This window comes from Equus caballus, chromosome 22 (assembly GCF_041296265.1).
Source record: "Equus caballus isolate H_3958 breed thoroughbred chromosome 22, TB-T2T, whole genome shotgun sequence".
NCBI lineage: Eukaryota > Metazoa > Chordata > Mammalia > Perissodactyla > Equidae > Equus > Equus caballus.
The window spans coordinates 47083381-47104536 of NC_091705.1; the positions used below are offsets into that span (position 1 = coordinate 47083381).

At 53.2% G+C, this 21156-nt stretch overlaps 1 protein-coding gene across 3 annotated transcripts in view; it reads left to right on the top strand.

Annotated features, from left to right (window-relative positions):
• Positions 1-21156, top strand: part of PHACTR3 (phosphatase and actin regulator 3) — a 244159-nt gene that overhangs the window by 122444 nt on the left and 100559 nt on the right. For all 3 annotated transcript variants that reach the window (XM_023626836.2, XM_005604830.4, XM_070247447.1), the window contains exons 2-3: positions 16622-16783; positions 20659-20736. In XM_023626836.2, the coding sequence (XP_023482604.1) occupies positions 16622-16783; positions 20659-20736 (240 nt within the window). The remainder of the gene's footprint in view (positions 1-16621; positions 16784-20658; positions 20737-21156) is intronic.

Here is a 21156-nt window from a genome sequence, read left to right on the forward strand (position 1 = left end):
AAGAACAGAGACGCTGTCTGTCCAAGAAGTGGCCAGTCTGGTTGGGTGATGAGGGATGAGGCTGGAGAGGAGGCAGGACCAGACCCTCAGGGGACACTGTGGCCCACTGGTCTCCCATCCTGAGGGCAGCCGGATTTGAGCAGAGGTGACTTGCATCCAAGAGAAATTTCTTGAGCCCCTGCTGCCCTCAGTATACAATGGTGGACAGATGGGCAGAGTCCTTGCTCTCAAGGAGCTTGTTTTCCTGTGGGGAAGTAAACAGATAAATACACAAGACTACATTGGAGAGCGGTATGTGCCCCAAAGAAAATGAAACAAGGTGAAGTCTCAGAGTGAGCTGTGGAAGGTACAGGAAAGCCATCTAGAGAAGGTGAGTGGGGAAGGATAGCCCTTGGTGCAGTAGAGATTTGGGGCTGAGGACTCAGCTATGTGGCAATGTTGGGGGAGAGCATTCCAGGTAGAGAGGACAGCTGGTGCAAAGGCCCCGAGGCAGCATCAATCTGGGCATGCTCAAGGAATGCAGAGCATAGTCAGGGTGGCTGGAATGGAGGGAAAAAGGTAGAGAAGGTACCAAGTGGAGCCAGAGGGTTCTCAAGTAGTTTGGGTTTGATCCTGAATGTGGGGGAAGCCACTAGAGCATTTAAGCAGGGCATGGCCGGGCCTGATTTGTGTGTTTGACCATCGCTCTGCTTCTTTGTGGTCATTGGATTGGGGAGCAGCAGGAATGGAGGTTGGTCAGGGCAGAGCTGGGTGAGCTCTTGCTGTCATCCGTGCTACAGAAGAGGGTGAATTGCCTTGAGTGGTACTCCTCAGGGAGAGAAACCCAGCCAGCTTTGGGAGAGGTTGGCAAATGCTCATGCTCGCTTCAATGTGGAACTTCTGCTCACGGGCAGTGAAGACCTCAGCTCGTGGGAGTCAGTCCTGGGTCCTGGGTTCTATCCGTTATCAAAGAGACTCCTATCCAGAGAGGTTGGGAAAGACCCCCTTGGCTCTCAACCAGCTCAGAGAAGGACCTGAGAGAGGGTGTGGACGACCCCTAACCATCTTGTGTTTTTCTTTTTTTTAGCAACTTTATTGAGCTGTAATTCACATACCATACGAGTCACCCATGCAGAGAATACAAGTCGATGGCTTTTCATATGTTCATGGAGTTGTGCAACTGTCACCACAATCTAGTATTAGGACATTTTCATCACCCCAGAAAGAAACCATCCCCATTAAGTAATCGCTCCCCATTTCCCCCTCCCCAAGCCCCTGGCATCTCATGATCTATTTTCTATCTCTATGGATTTACCTACTCCGGACATTTCATATAAGTGGAATCATGCAGTATGTGGTCTTTTGTGACTGGCTTCTTTCACTCAGCATGTGTTTTCAAGGTTCTTCCATGTTGTAGCATGTGTTAATACTTCATTCCTTTTTATGGTTGAATAATATTCCATTGTATGGATTATTTATCCCTTCATCATTTGATGGACGTTTGGTTTTTCTTCCCACTTTTTGGCTATTATGCTGCTGTGAACATTCCTGTACAAGTTTTTGTGTGGACGCGTGTTTTCAGTTCTTCGGGGTACACACCTGGGAGTGGAATTGTCATATGGCAACTGCACGTTCAAGTGCTTCAGAAACTGCCAGACTGTTTTCCGCAGTGGCTGCCCCCTTTTGCATTCCCACCAGTGATACATTGAGGGATCCACCTTCCCGTATCCTCACCCACACTTGTGATTGTCCCTAAACATCTTTGTCCTGCCCTGAGCAATTGCCTGTCAATTTACAGAAGAGGTGCCTAACGATAGTGCCCACCACGCTTGCCAGCTGCTGAGGAGCAGTGCTGTCCAGCGCGCCTCTCCTCCCGAGGGTGAGGAAGCCTTTAGGAGCAGTGTCTTCTTGCTCTCTCCTCTCCCAGCTTCACTGCAACCCGCAGGAAGGATGGATGCTCTCAGGCTTCACTTCATTTACTTAATGGACGAGGAAGGAAATGATTTCTGAGGCCCAGACCCGAGCGGTCCCCAAGGACTCAGTTTCCACAAAGCGTTTAAACTTCCACTTGGGAATTTGCTCATTAGGCTGGGAGCTGTGACCAAGGACCTTTCAACATTTTATATTTATACAGGGAGTTTGAGAGTAATGACTTTTGAAAAGTCATTTCAGTGGGGAGGCCTGGGGTCACTTGGGGCCCACAATCTCTCTCAAGTTTGCAAGAAGCTGCTGGACAAGATGTGCACTTTATGGTACCCAAGTCCGGGCAGCCTACAGGGTGGGTGAGCAGCAGAGCCCTGTAGAGACCTCCTTCCCCGGGAAGACTGGAAGCCTCATGTTCATATCTAGGACTGTCACCCACTGCTGTGTGATCCTCGGCCAGTCACTTAGGCTTTCTGGACTAAACTTGTCTCTTTGCCACGTGGCTCCTGATGGAAATGTAGGTGAGATAAACAGGCAGGGGAGATTTTTGGAGAAAGGTGTGAATGTGAATATTCCAAGCTACCTTTCCAGGTGGTTTTGCACATTGTTTATTTCTGAATGAAAAGTGCTCAGCCCAACTGATCCTCATCTGAGCTTGTGTCACCTCCTCTAGGAAGTGGGTCCGGTCCCCCATTACATGCTCTCGTATAGCTCTCCCACTCCCTCAGAATGCTTGTCTGGGCTGTCACGATGCAGTTATGCATTGGATTTGTTGATTGATACCTGTAAGCCCAGGGAGGCTGTTAGCCCCGGGGGGGCTGTGAGCCTGGAGAGGCCATGGCCCTGGGGAGGCCGTTAGCCCGGGGAGACCATGGGCCCAGGGAGGCTGTTAGCCCGGGGGGGCCGTGAGCCTGGAGAGGCCATGGCCCTGGGGAGGCCGTTAGCCCGGGGAGACCATGGGCCCAGGGAGGCTGTTAGCCCGGGGGGTCATGAGCCTGGAGAGGCCATGGCCCCGGGGAGGTCATTAGCCCGGGGAGACCATGGGCCCAGGGAGGCTGTTAGCCCGGGGGGTCATGAGCCTGGAGAGGCCATGGCCCCGGGGAGGTCATTAGCCCAGGGAGACCATGGGCCCAGGGAGGCTCTTAGCCCAGGGGAGATGTAGGCCCAGGGATGGCAGGCCCCATGTATAGTTTTGCTTGTCACCGTCACCCCAGCGCCTCGCACAGAGTAGGGTTGTCTTAGTTTGTGGTTTTTGCAGGGTGACCCGGGGATAAGGGTTTGAGGGCAGGTAACTCATAAAAAAGTGCTCCCAGAAGAGAGTGGTAAAAATGGGGGGAGCCACACAGGGCAGGGGAGGACGCCAGCAGAGGGTGGTGCGGAGGGCAGCTGCAGCCGGACCCCGCAGGGGACTCTGCATTCGGAGCAGCTCCTCCATTTTGTCCCCAAGGGAGGCTGGGGGCTGGGCTTCACTTGCGCCAGTCGGCCCTCGGCTCAGGCCAGCCAGCCTCGTGACCCCCAGCCCCGCCTTCTCTCTCACACGGAAGCCGGCAGGGACCACAGACACGGTGAAAGGATGCAGGGACCCAGGAGCACCTGGTGGTGCCAGCTGTGGGGTCAGCACACATCCAGTGTCCTGCCCGGGGCCTCCTGGAGGTGCCTGGAAGAACAGGGCTGCCACCGAATCCAGAATTCGCACAATTTCTCGTGTGCTCTGACATGAGGAGGAGAATGCTTTTCATTGTCAGCTAACGCAGTGCCTCCCCGTGGCAATCATCTGAGCCCTATTTATGATTCCCATGGCTTTGAGATGTGGGGTCCCTAACAGGTTTGTAATTTTAGGGTGATTACAAGGTTTGCACATTGACCAGGTGACCAGGGCCGGGGTGGATGGGCAGGGGAGGGGGGAAGGAGTAAAGTCACTGTGTCCTAAGTGTCCACTCAGCTGACTGTCACCACACCCCCACCCCCAGACCCTGGGACTGGGAGGGCGGGGGCCAGGTCTCAGGCATGGAGTAGATGCTCAGGAGGGTGGACTGAAGGGTGAGTCGTTCAGTCCAGTGGGGAGTGGACAGAGCTGGCTGCCTCCCCAGCATGGCCCCCTGGGCCCCAGAATGACGGAGGATGATGGCTGGGCTGGGGGAGTTAGCCATGCACCCACCAACTGGGGTTGGCCCTCCCTGGGGGTCCCAAGGGCGCTGTTTCCCAACAGCAGTGGGAGGTCTTTACCGACGCTCTGAGCACACGGGTGTCATCTGTGGGAGCGTCTTCCCAGGACTAGCCCCTGTCACCCACTGTTGATTGTTCCAGAAAGCACGCACTATACGGATTTGCTGGCTGTTGGGCTATCTCTATCTTGTTCTGTTGCTTCCGTGACAGTCACCAGAGGAGCCCGGGGCAGGACAAGGCCTGTGGTAAAGCAAGTGGCCACGATGTCAAGAGCACAGACACTTGCAGGTCTTCAAGCATAACATCCTTTGCTCTGGGGTGAAAGTTCTCAGTGAGCTGCTGCCGATGCCCCTGAGGTACCAGAAGGAGGCAGAGCCAGGCAAAAATGTCATGTGGTGGAAAAACCCAGGAGATTCAGGAAGGAGCCCGACTCGGTCAACCCTGAGAACCGTGCCCTGTCTTGCTGGGATCGTAAGCTCCGGCTGAGCCTGGACCAGCTCCCCGTAGGTGGGGGCTGTGAACTCAAGCAGGAGAATCGGCGGCTCCTTTCCTTTTGGTTCTCAAATACTTGCTGGGCCCTTGCTGGTACCCTGCTGGGCTCCCTTTTAGGGCCTGTGGAGGCAGTTACACAGGACACGTTTGATCTCTGATTTGATGGTCACATAGCCAAGATGGACATTAAACTAATGAACACGAGAATGAATAGCTATTTATACATTGTGCTGAAGGCTATGGTGGAAAAAAGAACTGGGAAACCTAATAGGTGGTGTGTGGAGAATGGGACTATGAGGGATGAGTAGGAGTCTTCAGGGAAAAGTGTTGCCTCCAGAGGGATTGGCATGGGAGGTGGCCCTGTGGTGGGAGAGAGCTTGAGTGAGGTTCGGAAAAGAGACAGATAACAGTTGGAGAGTAGGGAGAGGCATGGCGTGGCATGAGATAAGCTTAAGAAAGCGGAGGCCAGGACTCTGGGGTCACAGATGGGCTTTTGTATTTCATCCTAGGAGCCACTATGATGTTAAGCACGGCTGTGATGCAAGGCTCTGTTTGCTTATTAGCAGGGGAGGATTAGCGGATGCTGGAAACTAGGGGGAAGGCTGCAGAGTTCGGTGGGGGGCATGATGCTTGCCTGGACCCCTGGGGTTGGAGGCAGGGCAGAGGTAAGGGCTCTGGATCAAGACCCTTCCTTCTCTTCCTCTTTCTCCTGAGAGTGTCCTGTAGTGCCTTTTCCCTGAAGACATTTCCACAAGGACCAGTTAAGGCAGGAATTGGCAAATGACAGCCCATGGACCAAGTCTGCCTGCCACTGCTTTTTGTAAATAAAGTTTTATTAAAACATAGCCACATGTATTAATTTACATGTCATCCACTGCTGCCTTCCTGCAGCCACGGAGTTGAGTAGATGCGCAGAGATTGCATGGCCCGTGAAGCCAAAGATATTTACTATCTGGCCCATTTCAGGAAACCATTTGCCTGTGTCTGACCTGAGCAAAATGAGTGTGGGACACATTTTCAAAATACAAATCTGTTGGCTCAGAATCTTCCCAGCATTTAAAATGTGTTTAATTCCTCTGAAAAATGCTAAAGTATGCATATTTTAAAAATTAACATTTATCCTTCAGCTTTGACTGGAATTGTATAAGAACCTCACTTTACACCGTGGGTTTAGAAAGTCAGGGTTGGAACTCAGACTCTGAAGATGCTGGGCGATATTATTTGTCCAAATTCGTACTACAACGCCAGTCTCCTGAGCTGTTACTTTACCGTTTATCTTCTCTCAGAAATGCTTCTTTTTATCGTCTCTGACAAATAGGACCTTTAGGAGGATGTCTCTAAGAGCAGCTTTTAGTCTTTTCAAACTCTTTGGGATTCTTGCAAAAGAATTTGTGTGCGTTTGCTTGTGTGCACATTGCAGAGCGTGCTGCTAAGCTCGGTAACACCCAGGACAGTGATGACGATGACTGAGCCAGTTTTTCACATTCCACCTTTCTCCCTCTCTGCCCCATCATCTTCATGTTTTAACTCCTGGTTCCAAATGCCGGGCAGCATTTTTAGATCCACTTAGATCAGGCTTCAGCTGATTCCATTTGAGGAACTGGCCCTATGTCTGGCAGGCACCGGCGACCATTGGCAGAATGATGGGGTTGATACGAAACAGATGGGCTGGCTTTTTTTATGTGCTGTCTTTTTCACAATACACAAGAGGAAAAAGAAGCCACTTTAATAATGTCTTGATTTTTCCACTGGTGTCAGAGGCATAAATGACGTCTGTTTATCTAGTCTTAATTTCAGCATCGTTGCTGTGTAGGGTGCCCTTGGATAGCTGGAAAAAGTTCAGAGGCTTGAGAAATTTTGAGACCCAACTTCTGCTAAAGTCTTAGAGAACCCTATTATCTCTGGAATACAGATATTGAAGAAAAGACTTTTATGTTCCCAAAATAAATTGTCATTAACACTACTAAGCAGGGGTACATTCATACTGCTTCATCTCAGGTTTATTGCTCAAACTCCATTTGACAGCTTTTGTGTGGTTGTTGCTGCCTGGGCAGCAAGGTGTAGATATGGATTGCCCGATCCATCTGTTCTGGAAAAGCTGCTAAGCAGCTGAATACGGTTGTTTCCTGCAGGACTTCTCAGAGCCTTTACTATGATAATATGTGGTAGGGCTCTTCAAGGAAGCCTTTTAGTATAGACAGTGTTTTCCCAACTGTCTTCATCCACAAAGCATCTCCCATGCTAGGGGGCCATGGAACACGCTATGGGAAACATTGGTGTCTGCCCAGATGACGAACTTTGTCAGAGAGCCTGGCTGCGAATGCTAGACCTGCCACTTACTAGCTGTGTGACTTCACACATGGCCTCCCCCCAAAGCCTCCACTTCCTAAATATAAGATGGAGCTGAAAATGTAGTCCCTGCCTCCTGGGGTTGTTTGCTTGGAATAAACACCCAAAAGAATTTGATGGCCTCTCCTTGAGCATTCAAAAATATTTTCTCCTATGATTAAGCATTCATTCAATTCACAATATCCCAGGGGCCCATCATTCACGACAAAGCTCAGCTAGACTCCTATTCTTCCTTTTCTGTTTCTCAGCACCTCCGACTAATGAGCAAGGGAGAGAAGGGAGATGCCCTCTGCGTTAAGGGTGGCTTAGGTGGCAGCCGGGAGAAACGATGGCCCAGCATGAGGCCTGGAACTTGCTTAGGAATTGCGATGAGCTCCAGCCAAGGGGCAGAGAGATGGTGCCTGGTCGTTGTTAATAACCATTGACCTGATTTGGATCCTACTACAGGATTAGTGTCTTTCATTCATTCATTTCTTCACTCCTTCGTTCATTCACTGCATGTGTCTAGTTCTGTGCTGGGCTCTGGAGGAGGGAGAGCCTCTGTTGGGGTCCCTGTTTCGTCCAAGCTGGAAAGGCTGCAGTGTTTCCACCACAGAGGGCTGTAGTGGGTCACAGGCTCAGATGGATACGCTCGCAGGGCTGAAGGAAAAAGTCTGCGGAGTTTCTGGGAATAAAGCCATAGCCCTGTAGGAGTTTTCCCCCCGTTTTGAATAAACTCCTCATCTTCCTGCATCCCTCCCTGCCCCCACTCCACCCCGTGACCCGTTCCTTCCTCCATTCTGAGCAGCGGGATCACGTGAGCCACTTCGCTCCTTCCTGGAAGTGTGGTCCTGGTTCTGCTTCTCTTGATCAGTGCTCCGAAAATACCCCACTCTTCAGTTGTTACTCAGAAATTTTCCAGGAGGAGTGAAGGTCAAATCAAGGATACTTTTACATCTAGGAGACGTGAAATCCATTTTGAATTGGTTTTGGAGACTCGGGCCCGTCCTGGTGATGGGTCTATAAACATCCAGCACTTTCTTTGTAGATGGCCATCGAGCCACATCTCTTGCAGCCTGGACACAAGCCATTGGTCTTTTGACCCTAACTCCCATGATTTTAGTATATGCGGCTTTAATTATCATCCCTGCCCTACCCCCGTTTCTCTTCCCTCCTCCCGTACTCTGGATAACAGCGCTGTTATCATCTGCTCTGCGGGGTCTAACCCAGGGGTTAGGATGAGGGCTTTTGGAGCAGATGCCCTGACTTCCAAGGCCGCTCTGTCACTTTAGCTGTGTGACCTGGGAAAATATTTCACATCTCTGTGCCTCCATTTTCCAACTTGTAATGTGGGTGATGAAAATAGTGACCTGCCTTCAGGGTCTGGATGGGAATGGAACGAGCTAATTGATGTTAAATGCTTAGAATGGAGTTAGTCATACAGCAGGTGCTCAATATGATGCTGCTGTTGCTGATGACAAGGACAACAAAACAAACCTTGGTTTTCTTGACTCTTCCATATGTTAATGCCCCACACTGGTTTCTCATCCAGCTCTGATGATTCCTCCCTCCTTTCCCTGCTGGCCTCATCGCCCTTGCCTTCCCCTTGCAGTGGGCTCCCTGCCTCCAGCCTTGCACCCTGCGCCCCCTGCCTCTGGTCTGCCATCTGCCATCCACATTCTATGTGGTCTTTCCACAGTGCTTGTCTCATGCCAGGTCCCTCAGTGATTCCCATGCCCTCACGGCTCCTGTCATGGCCACTCACAGCTCTTCTTGGCCAGGCCCTAGCCTCCCCTCCATCCCCTCTGATCCAGAAACCGTGAGTTCTAGCCCCAGAGTTTTTAGATTCAAGTACACAGACCCATGCCAACTAGTTAGGAGTACTAAGGATAACACAGCACTGTTATTTTTTCATTTATCAATATGTATTTAATTAAAAGGTTATTTTCTTACTTTGAGATTATATTCTTTCTAATTATTTATAGTCACTGGTGATGATAGTTTTGTGTATGTGTATTTGTGTGCATGTGGTAGTCATTAGTTGGCACCACAGAAAGTTGGCATCTCTGTGTGGATCCCAATTTTATATGTGGCAATTTTACTGGGCTTCTGAATGTCAGAGATTGGGAACGTCAGATCTTGCTTCCCTGCATTGTTCCCCATCCCCCCCACACCATGTACTGTCATGCTTTTGTGGATTTGTACCTTTTATTCAACTCCTACTCAACCTCCAAGGCCCAACTCAAATGTCCTGTGCCCCCACCAGCTTCCCAGAGTTTCCCACCCCAAGGCAGGAAGAATTGCATCCTCTGCAGCTGTGGTCTTCTGTCTGGGTTCCTCCTGGGATCCATGCTCTTTGGTTTTCTCGGCAGTCAGTGAGCCCACCAGGGCAGGGCCGTCTCCACACCTCTTCATTCTGCCCCAGGCCTGGCACAGTGCCTTTTCACAGAAGATGGTCTCTAAGGATTGCCAGACAGGTTCTTTTGGGCAGGGAAGGACTCACTGAAGAAGTCGAGGCCACTCTCTTTTGGTCCACATTCTGACTTCTTGTTTGCCTCTTTCGTAGCTCATGTCACATTCTAGAGTTATCTCACTGTCTCCTTGTTTGTTTTCTTCCTCTCTGTAAGCAGGTGAGCTTCATGCAGAGCGAGACAGCATGTTGATCGTGTTTACTGCTCTGTCTCAAACTCAGAGCAGCCCTGGCACACAGCCGGCCTCAGCTGATGCTTGATGAATGAGTTTGTGAATAAATGAATGAATGAATGAATGAAGCAAACAAAGTCTTGTTCCAGTATTGTCTGATACAGATGGTGCCTGTCTTCCCTATGAGGGCAGCCACTCAGCATGCGGTACCTGGTGCCTGACCTCACTCCCCCGGTGAGGTGGGCCTTTCCTTCCTGTGTTTTGGGGGAAAAGTGTCCTGGTGAAGTGGAAGGAGACAGGGACAGGTCAGTGGCCAGAAGACAAGGAAGCAGCAATGCCTGATATCACTAAGAGGGGTGGACTTTGGAGTCAGATGGATGGGGGCCAGATCCTGGCTCCAGCACCGGCAGTGCTGAATCCCAGATTCACAGGTTGAGCAGGTGTTTATTTGAGCATCTCCTGGGTGCCAGGCACCAGAAAAGGTGCCAGGGACGTGTGATGAACAAGACGGCCACAGTTCCTGTTCTCATGGAGCGTATGTTTGTCCCACTGGGAAAGACAGATGACAGCAATAAACAGTAGTACATCCCAGGGTGATATCTGAGAGTGATCGGGGCTATTATGAGTAAAGGGTTTGGCCCTGCACCAGGCATGGAGATTAGCCCATAAGCTCGGTGAGCTCAGCCACAGTGTTGGTATCCCTTACTGCCTTGTCCTAGGACAGTGCCTGACTTGTAGGTTTGAGTGATGGGGAAGGTGGGTGGGGTTGGGTACTGGGGGACAAGTGCACTGACTGTCCTGAGCCTGAGAGGGGACTTGGAGAGGGGTGGAGTGGCCTAAGGGACCAGAGACAGGAGGTGGCTGGAGCCTAGACTTGGAGCTCCAGGTGTCTGATGGCAGCAGGTGTCTGCCTCATCCATCCTTTGGGAACCTCTGGCGGCCTCCCTCCTGCCCTGTAGCTGCATGTTGTATTTCCCTAGGCAGATGTGGGGAAACATTTTTCACTAATTAACTGCTAATGCCTCACAGGCAGCAAAGGTGCCCCTGGAACTTAGCACCCTGTGTTATTCAGAGGCTGGAGACCTGCTAATGTGTTTGCACTTCCGAATGCTCCCAACGTGAGAAGGAGTTTCCTCAGCAACTCCAGAGAGACACTGAGTATTCATGGGCTGGGGACAGAGGGAAGCCGGCAGGTGTGCCCGGTCCTCGCTTCACTCCATGAACACATGCGTACAGTGCATCCACACTCACCTATGTATGCACACGCCAGCCCATGCAGGTGCACACGTATCACCATATGCACACACCCACTCTCCTACATGCTTGCCCATCCATGTATGTACATGCCTATCCATGCAGGTGCACACATATCACCATACGCACACACCCACTCTCCTACGTACACACACACCCACATTCCCACCCACCCTCGAGTATGTGGGCCACGCCGTACCCGGGAGGACTCACCCCCAACTCTTGCTCCCTTGGGCCCCCGCACACACAGTCAGTGACACGTTCATGCCGTCTCTGCCCTTGAGGTGGTTTATAAGCAATTCCTTCTCTGAATGGAGCAACTTCTCTTCTGAAGTTTGTGTTCTTGGGTTGCAAGTCACACCCTCACCCAGCCTAGCCCTGGGCCTGAGCCAACTGGGGGATGGCAGAGGGGGACAGGGCACTTCCTTCCAAGGGGGCACTGGAGTCGTGGGCTGCAGACCTCTGGGCTGGGGGGTCTTTGCAGGCCCCAAGGAGTCGCTCAGACTAAGGTGTCTGTTCTGGTCATTTGGTAAATGAACAAATCAGATCTTTTGAGCTGCAGATCCCACAATGGTACCCTGCTGGATTTCGAATGAAGTTCAAGCCCCTGCCCACCTCCCCGGCCGCATCCACGGCTCTCACCTGCTGTGTTCTTCCTCCAAGCCCTTGACCTTGCTCCTCCTCCGTCTGGAACCCTCTTCCCTGGCCCAGCCCCCTGTCCACATGGCCGGCTCCCATTCACACTCAGACTTCTGCTCCCTCAGCCCTGCTCAGAGCGACCTCTCCTAAACGTCTGTTTACGTTGGCCCCTGTCCCCAGGCTTGCTGAGCAGACCCTGGGAGCCATCCATCCTCATCCTCACGTCTGTAAAGATCTCGTTCAGCATGTGGGCTCCTCCCTCGCATGTGGGCACCCTGCTCTGGGCACCAGGGACTCAGCTGTAAACCAAACATCAAAGACCCTGCCCTCAAATTGGGGCTGGGGTGAGGACTGGAGACAACCCCAGGCAGACAAATAATTGTGCGTACATGTGCGTGTGTGTGCGTGTACACACGTGCAGACGTACGCACACTAGGTGATGAATGCAACGAGGAGAAGTAAGGAGAGGAAGGCAGCTGGGAATGATGGGGTGCAGTCTCACAGGGGATGAGTGGGCACGATTTCTTAATATCTTTATCTGTTGTCTGTCTCCCACAGGCGACTAGAAGCCCCATGAAGGCAGGGATTCTTTCTGTTCATCTCTGTACGTTCCAGGCCTGGTGCAAATCCTGGCACATCGCTGGTGTCAGTATATATTTGTTGAATGAGTGAATGAATGAATGAATGAATTCTCAAGGGGAGAGAGGTCTGCAGTCTGTTCAGCGGCCAAAGTGCCTGGCCCATGCCCCAGGCTGTGCTGTGAGGACACGTGTGTCAGACGTGGGGTGGGAACCCCAGTCCCTGCTGCAGCCACTAGGGGCAGAGGTGGGGTTGGGGGAGCAGGGAGTCAGGGAGTTAACGTAGTGCTGGTGGTGAGGAGGAGGAGCGCGGGGAGGAGAGGGATGCTGAGGAGGGGACGCACTACCCCTTCTCCCCACCTTCCCTGGTTCCAGCAAGACACATGGTCAGCCCTTAGGCAAGGATTTGGGAAGTCTGACCCCAGCGAGGCCATAGCAAGGGTGGGGGTGCAGGGAGGAGGAGGATGCCATCAACGCTTGACCTCTGTTAGTGAGTCGCAGAGCCAGGCTGTGGACCCGGATGCCTGGTTCCAGCACCTGTGTTCTTAACAACTACGCCATCCTGGTTTCCATAACATGCCCTAAGTGTTAATGCACAATAATGATGATCAAATGGGCAGAGATGAGGTGGGTAGGGGAGCCAGAGCAGATCTTGGAGAGCTGTACAGGCTTGGTGATTAATTTGCATTTTGTCCTAAATGAGAAGAGAAGCCACTGGGGGTAGGGGTGGGGTGTAGGTGATCAGGAAAGTTATATGATCTAGTGTTCTGTTTGTAAGGGATCACGGGGAGACCAATTAGAAGGTCTGTGTGGGCATCTGGGGTAGAGATGCTGGCAGCCTGGACCAGGGTCTCAGCGATGCAGGTGGTAGATAGAGTGGGATTTGGGGTCTGATTGTAGTTTATTCTATGTGCTGCTCCTTTTTGCTTTGGCTGCTAGGAAGCTCCGAGCCACAGGAAGCTGTGTGCCCTCCCCTGACACCCACGAGGTGTCTCGAATCCCTTGATGCTGTGGTCTGGTCTAGACTCCCCTTTCCTCTGGTTTCCTCAGATGCTCATTTTATCTTGTTGAGTGTGGGTGTTCTGGTAACTGCCACCCATCCTTTGTGGAATGAGGCGAGGCAGAAGCAAAGCAGTGACAATGCTCCATCGTCCCCGTGCTCCTCTCTGGGACTCTTCCTCTTCATCTTCAAACAAGCCCAGAGGCTTGGGGGGACCTGGCCAGTTCTTTTCCTGTTGTGCCAAAAATGCCTCCAGGACAGACAGCTTTCCTGGGGCCACGTGGCACTGGCAGTTCCACTCCCATCTGGTGTTTGTGGGCGGAGGAAGGAAAGGAGAGGATAATAACATGGAATAAACTGCCTCTGGGAAGAGAAGGACTGTTTGCATCCTGCACGCCTGGAACATGGAGCTGGGGAGCTGTGGCGGGAGGGATCCCTGACTGGTGCTCTTTGCTTTCCCTGGCTTGATCCTTTCCACACCTGAATTTTCTGGGCTCCTACTGGGTGCTGGGCTCTGCATGCTAGAGTTATAGCTGAAAACAGGGCAGAGGATGTCACTGCCTTTGGTGCCTTTGGTTTGCTGAGCCCGCAGGGAGAAATTCTCTGACAAGACACTGTGGCCTCATCCTTTTGTGCAGAGCTGCTTTATGGACCGCCTGTGGACACAGCCTCCAGTACACAGTTAACACTCAATTAATAATGGCTAGAGAGGGAGAGAGTGGTTGGCTGGGACGGGGTGGGGGGGGGGGGTCCTGGTTTATGCCTCTTGTCTTGGTGTCCCATCCATTTGTGTCCTGCTCTGGGTGATAAATTTATATGGTCACCCTAGAAGCAGCTTAGAGATTTGAGAAGGGTCTCTGGAGTCAGGCTCCTTGAGGTCATGCCCCACCTCTAGCATTTCCTCACCTGTGTCAGTCAACAAAATGGCACACTGTTCCGAGCCTCAGTTTGCTCATCAGTAAAATGGATATAATAACAGTCTCTACTCATAGACTGACTGTGAGGGTAAAATAAGATAATACCTCAGGACAGTCCCTGGCCCAGAGCAAGCAGTGGCTAACCTTCAGTGCATCATAATTATTGTATTCTTATATAAATTTTTCTCATGAAAATTTATACCAAACCAGAGGGGAGAGGTGTAGGGAGCTGGGTGAAATAGGTGAAGGGGGTTAGAGGTACAAACTTGCGGTTATAAAGTAACTAAGTCACGGTGAAGTGATGTACGGCATAGGGAACACAGTCAGTAATATTGTAACAACTTTGTATGGTGACAGATGGTAACTAGACTTGTGATCATTTCATAATGTATATAAGTGTTGAATCACCATGTTGTACACCTAAAACTAATATAATATTGTATGTCAACTATACTTCAGTAAAAAATTTTAAAAATTCCTAGCAGAAGCCACCAGTGCTAGCATGGTACGTTAATCAGAGTGGCCATGATCTCTAGAAACATAGATAATATTGTTTTACATGACAGTAACATACTGTCAATCAACCGTGTGTCATGTCTGTTTATCTGTTACCAGACTTCACGGCCACCCAGTGGCCACCCTGAATCTTGCTGTCAACCGTAGGTATCAGGGATGATTATTACCTTTATTTTGCAGATGTGGAGCTGAGGGGCTGAGGGGCTTGCCCACGGCCCTGGACTACTGACGGGTGCAGTCCTTTGGACGTGAGACCTTGGGGAGTTGCTGCTGAGGCTGCGAGCCAGGGCTGCCCATCACTGGGGCGCCTGTCCTTGGGACACTGGGTGTTCAGACACCGCCGAGCTCTTATCCAGGCTGAACTCTGCAGGGCCCGGATTCAGGAGAGGCCACAACCAGCCTCAGTAGGGCAGTAGGTGGCACAGGGACACCTCAAGTGGGACAGGTGGGAGCTGGAGACCCTCCGCTAGGTCTGACGGTGCCTGGCCTGTCGCTGGGCCCGGCCCCTCTGACTGCAGGTGGCCTTTTTCCTCTGTGAAGCCTCCTGCTGCCTGCTCGCTCCACAGCCTCCCCCTCCCACATCTTCAGGTCTCCCTGGAGCCTCTGGCTTTATATAAATTCAGGCTCCCAGCCCCTTCTCATAGGCAGCAGCGAGGCAAATTAACGTACCGGCTGTGGAATTGAATGTGTGCTGGCTGTGAGGAGGCCTCGGGCTGGGCAGTGTGTGCATCTCTGTCTGTGTGCAGGATGTCCTGGCTGAGGTCTGGGCTCACGTGCCAGCAGCTGTGTTGGGGAACACTGGCGGGTCTGCAAACTTCCACCCACGTGACACTGGGAGGTTAAAGCAGAGAGCCCGTAGGGGACTCAGGTCCTTGTCACTGCTGGAAGCAGTGTCCCTTCTCTGTCCCAGGAGGGGTATGGGGCAACTCGGGCAGTTTTTCTCAGTCCTGCCACCATGATGGTGGGAGCTTTGATCTGAGCTGTGCCCGTCAGACAGGGGCTGGTGAGCTGCTGGACATGGCACTGCTGTTCCACACGGTTCTCCAGCTTCACCATTTTGTTCATTGCATTTTGCTTTCCATTCTAATGACTCTCATTTCTGAAAAATGATACACATCATATACTATAAAGTGGCCTGTGGTGAAGCCTGTGTCTCCCTCTCTCCCAGGCCCCCCAGCAGCCAGTGCTCCGCATTTCTTGGGAGCCCCCGCAGACATCTTCTCTGCATGTACCGGCACGTGCACGGATTCCGTCCCCTTTTGCACACTGGTGGCATATGCTGTGTGATTTTGCATGCTGACTTTTTTTGCCCTAGCAGTTTATCTTGGCTGGGTTTCCTGTCTGCACACACAGATCTGCTTTCTTCTTTTCTGCGTCCGTCCCTGGGTCATTGAGGGGAAGGACAATGACTTAACTGCTGCCCCATCGATGGGAGGGTAGGTTGCTACCAGTCTCTTGTGTGACAAACAATGGTGCCATGAGCTCCGTCAGACATCCGTCATTACACGTCCTGCAGAGTGTACAAAAATGGTCTAGTTTTCCGAACAAGGAAGGGATCCGAAGTGCTGCTTCCCTTTGTCCATTTGTGGACGTGCTCAGTCTGCAGCTGGTGGTGAGGAGCCAGGCGGGCCTGTGCTGAGGCCCATGGTGGAGAGCTGATGGCTGGGCGGGACCTGGGATCATGGCGGCTCCTCGGTGCCTGCACAAGGCGCTTCAGGAGGAAGGGCAAGGGGCTGTGCCTCGTCTGGGACAGGAGAAGGCGGAGGCTTCCTGGAGGAAGTCAGCTTAGCTGAGTAGCTGAAGTCGATGAGGCTGAAACGAAGATGAGGACAGAGCAGCCCGGGGCGGGGCAGGTAGGGCACAGTGCAGTGGAGGTTCTGGCGTGGAGAGGCTGCATCGTGGAACCAAGAGGTCTTCACACTGCTGTGGCTTCCTGTGGGCTGAGAGGGTTGCTGGAGGGGGTCTCCACAGAGGGGACATGGAGCACATAGACTCATGAGCTGGCACGTGCCCCCCGTGGGCGCCCCCGGTTGGAATGAGCCCCAGAGAATCTCCATTGCTCTGAGGACCTTGTTGAGCCCCTGGGTCTGGACAGTCCCTGGGGGCCCCTCAGGGTGAGGGCAGTTACCTCAGGCCCCTGTAGGACTGGTGGTCACTGGCGCCCTCCCTTGGTTCTCGTCCTGCAGATGAGATGGACCAAGCTCCCCCAGCACGCTCTGAATATCTGGTCTCAGGGATTCGAACTCCCCCCGTGAGGAGGAACAGCAAACTGGCCACTCTGGGCAGGATCTTCAAACCCTGGAAATGGAGGAAAAAGAAAAACGAAAAGCTGAAGCAGACGACATCCGGTGAGCACCTAGGGGAGGGGACCTGGCATCATTGTCACCATGCTTTCCCATGGCCAATGTTATCTCCCCCCCCCCCCCCCCCCCACCCCGGAGAGGCTCTGTGGCCTCTGATGGCAGGAGCTGCTCAGCCTCCTCTGGGTCACCTCCTTCCACTGGCTCTTCCAGGTCCTACCTGGCTGGGGGCGGGTCAGCACAAGGCACACCCATAACCCACAGGGCACACCCATTCACCATCCAGACCCTGATGGGCACACAAGTCACCAGGGTCCTTGTTAAAAATGCAGACTGAGTCAGCGCAGAGCCGTGCCCCTGGCTTGTCATGCACGATCCCCCACTTGCTGACTGCAAGCACCCAGCCCTCCTGCACCTAGAACCTCACTGTGACAACCCTGGGGCTGGGCCCCTCCCCAGAGATTCAGGGTCAGTTGGCCTGGGTTGGGGCTGGCTCTGGTCCCGCCATCCCTAAGAGCCCCCGGTGATTCAGAGGGTCAAGGCCTCAGTTTGGCCTTTTGATGCCTCGAGGGGTCTTTTCTGGAAGCCAGACCCAGCTGCTGCCTGGCTCCTAAGTTCTTTTTGAAGAGGCTTCCTACCCAGCTGCTCCTGTCCCAGTGCTCTCCCACCGAGGGATCCAGAAGCTTCCCCACTCATCTTTGGCTGCATTCTCACACCCTGCCAGTCCCAGCTCTGTGGGAAGTTGGGTTGTGACGGGTAGTACCGTTGCCCCTGCCCCCTCGAAATCCACCCCGGAAACTATGGCCATGAGACCGAACCACAGGGGACGTGTGTGGTGACAGCACCGCAACTGCCCGTAACAGAATAGCGACAGAGCATGTTTCCAACCAACTGAAGACTCAGGGCCCCCCGCCAGCCAGTCTCTTGCTGTGGTCCTGCCCATCTCAGGGATGGGAACTGGCTCAGAGGGGAAGCCACCCCAGGGTCAAGCAGCCAGCAGGTCACAGAGCCAGATCACATCTGGCTCCTGGGGGACAAGGTGTTGCTGGTGTCCTTGGTGAAGGAGAGGTTCGTTCCCTGGGCGAGCAAACCTCAGGGTGAGACAGCCTCTCGGCTCCTGCGGGCCCCGGCTGCCCAGTGCGCCTGTCAGCTGCGCCCAGAATGGTCAGTGAGGGAGCTGCTCCCACGGACTTAGCCCCGGGCCCTGGGGACCCACCGGGAAGTGCCCGTCTCAGGCTGTTGCCTCTGGCGGTCCCCAGGGTGCCTGTTTCCTTCCTGGCCTTGAAGAGGCGCAGACACCTGGGCTCAGAGGATGGCAGAGACACAGCCAATGTGGGGGCTGTGACAGCAGCAGCAGGTCCTCCACTCACTTTTTTACATGTTTTACAAAATTCCTTTTTTAACTGCCCAAGAAGTTGATTGACAAATTCTCCTTGTCAAGAATCAGAGCAGAACAAACACCGTTATTCAATGAATCTTGAGTGCCTCCTGTGTGCCAGGCGCAAAGTAGATGGGGGACCCAGGCCCTGCCCACTTAGAGCTTGCTGCGAGTGGAGAGTCGAGCGGCAGACATACGACCAGGGGAACAGCGTGCGAGACAGTCACGACTCTGGTGGGCTGCAAAGGAGCTGAGCAGGTGCTGGGAGGAAGTGGGCAGTGGTGGACGTTACTTTGGGTTGGGTGGTCTGAGAAGACCCAGGTGAGGAGGCAGCATTGAGCTGAGACTTGATTGGCCCCCTTGAGAAAAGCAGGAAAAGGTGTCGGCAGTGGGAACAGCTTGTGCGAAAGCACTGAGTTGGGGAAGGCATGTCTGTGCATCAGTGGAGGCTCAGGGGGCCAGAGCAGGATGACCTCTGTGACCTTGGGGGAGCGCCTGACGTTTTCTGGGCTGTGGGATTGGAGGGTTGAGCTGCACACTCTGAGGACTGCATGTCCCCCAGGCCCCTTAGCACAGTGGGTGCGTGACCTGTAAGGTCATCAGGTTGCTGGGGGAAGCCTGTAGGGGCAATGAGGGTCCCCAGGTTAATGCTTATAGCATCCCCACCTTTGGGCCCTCTGTCAAACATTTAGAAATCTGGGGAACAGGACTGTATCTTGTTTATTCATTTTAAACTGTTCCCACCCCCTAAGTGTGGGATGTTATTTATTTCATTCTATCAAACCCCTGATTTCACAGTCATCATTGGTTCGGCCGAGACAAAGTAAAAATAAAGATGATTTAAAGGGGAAAAAAATGAAGCCAGCAGTGTTTGGGCGGGGTGAGGACCGGGCAGCCCCATGAGGATGGCTCTCATCTGAGCCCGCGCCTGCTCTGGGGGTGGCCAGGTGGTGGGGGCTGTGCCCTGCAGTGGCGACGGGAGACCCTCACAGCTGCCTCTTCAGGTCACTGGGACGACTCAAGAGTCAGTGCAGGCAACGTCCTGAGTCTCAGCCGGCCCCTGTGAGCACCGCCCATGCTGGTGGGACGACGCACGCGGTCCCTCAGTTCTTCACGCCTTTGCCCTGGTTCTGCTCATCCCTGGTTTTCAGGTGGGGCAGCAGCCTCTTTACCTGGACCTCCCAGAGCCAGGGTTCAGGTGCTCAGGCTCCTCCACACTCTGGCACAGGGGGTCGGGCTGGACGTTGGACTGCGGAAAGGAGATTGTGTGCCCTTCACCCGGAGATGTCTTCGCCCTGAGCTGTTGGGGTTTTCCCTGTTCGTCTTTCTGCCCTCAGGGTAAACTCCCTCAGGAAGCCCCCCACGTCCCGGCCTGGCCCCCGAGCCCTGCCCCAGTGCTCCTGTTTGTAGGACTCATTGCCCGTTTGTAGCTGTCTGTCCTCTGCTCCATCACACTGGCCCTCAGGCAGAGCCCATGCCTGTCTTGCTCTTGGCTGTACCCCGGCTGGCACACAGTAGTTGGTCAGGAAAGCATTTTGAAGAAATTAAGTCACTTTATTGTCTTACCTGTTTGTTGCCTGTCTGCTGCTAGACTGACAGGTGGGCGGGCTGTTATGTTCCCCCCGCAGCCCCATCAGGCAGATGCAGCTTATGCAGACGGTGACCACAGGGTGACCTGTAGGCCCTTGTGATCCAGGCTAACAGCTGGCACTTTGTCTGCATCTTTCAAAGAAAGGGTCCACGGGATTACATAGGTTTGTATTTGGAAATTGGTTCTACTGTAGGCAAATCGTTTTCTGGACAGTTAGAGAAAAGGAGGAGACTGTCAAGCAGAGAGAGCTCTCCTTGCCGCCCCCCCGGCCCCCGAGGAGCGAGGCAGAGGCAGGGAGAACTCGGGGGCTGGGATGGGGAGGCAAGAAGGCTATTCCAAAGGAATAATTGGCACGTTAGGGTTGGTGGAGGGTGGAGGTTGGCGGCCTGGCCTCCTACCTCCCTGTTCATCTGGTGAGTTCTCTGAAAGCACTAACGTGGGGATTACTGGAGGAACCTCTGGTGGGACGGTTGCTCAGAAGTCTGGTCTGTGAATGGACATAAAGAGCCGTCAGGGTGTGTTCCGCAAGAGATAACAGGAACCGCAGAAAAGCACCCCAGGGTGTTGGGGGCAGAGAGAGGACACATTCCCGAGCTGGTAAATTAAGGAGCATTTGGTGGAGGGTAGGAATGGGCAGTAGGAGCCAGCTCAGAGAAGGGTGTTCTATGAGCTGTTGCTTTTCAGATGAATCATGGAAATTATCGCCTTAAAAAATCTACTCCATGTGCTTCCTCTCAGCTGTGCTTTGTGTACATTTCCCAGCTGATTTCTTAGTGAGAAAGCTTGGGATTCCTGAACAGACAGCCCCTCCCTGTGGACAGGCCCCCCACCCTGCGGTCACCTGCAGCCTCACTGTTCCCTTCTGTAAACTGGAAGCCAGCATTGGCCGAGGCTCAGGCAGGGCCATGCGATGCCCTTGCCCGTGACTCACGTGGATGTTTGTGTGTTGTGCAGCGTTGGAGAAGAAGATGGCCGGCAGGCAAGGTCGGGAGGAGCTCATCAAGAAGGGGCTGCTGGAGATGATGGAGCAGGGTAAGTGGGACCGCCACCTAGCTGGGGCGTTGGGCCCAGGAATGCAGACCTGGGCATCTCACATGGGCCCAGGAAGCTCGTCAGGGCCATGTGGAAATCAGAGGAGTCTGGTGTCCAGATGTAGTGGCTGGACCCAAAGGAGGCCTCCGCGGCTGGGGAAATTTTCCCAGAGTCAGGACCCTTGGGGCCAGCCCTCAGAGCCTCTGAGAACCCATCAGTGGGTGTAGGGCCACCTCTTCACGGGGCTCGGAGCTGAGAGCAGTCATTTCCCTGGGGAATGTCTATGGCTTCCTGCCTGAGCTGGGTGTGGATTAAGTTAGTGGTTAGTCCTGAGTGCCGTGAAGTGGTGGCAATGGCTTTCGTCTTTTTCATATTCACATTTTAATCCTTGGTTTGGGCAGATTATTTTTACTTCCACTA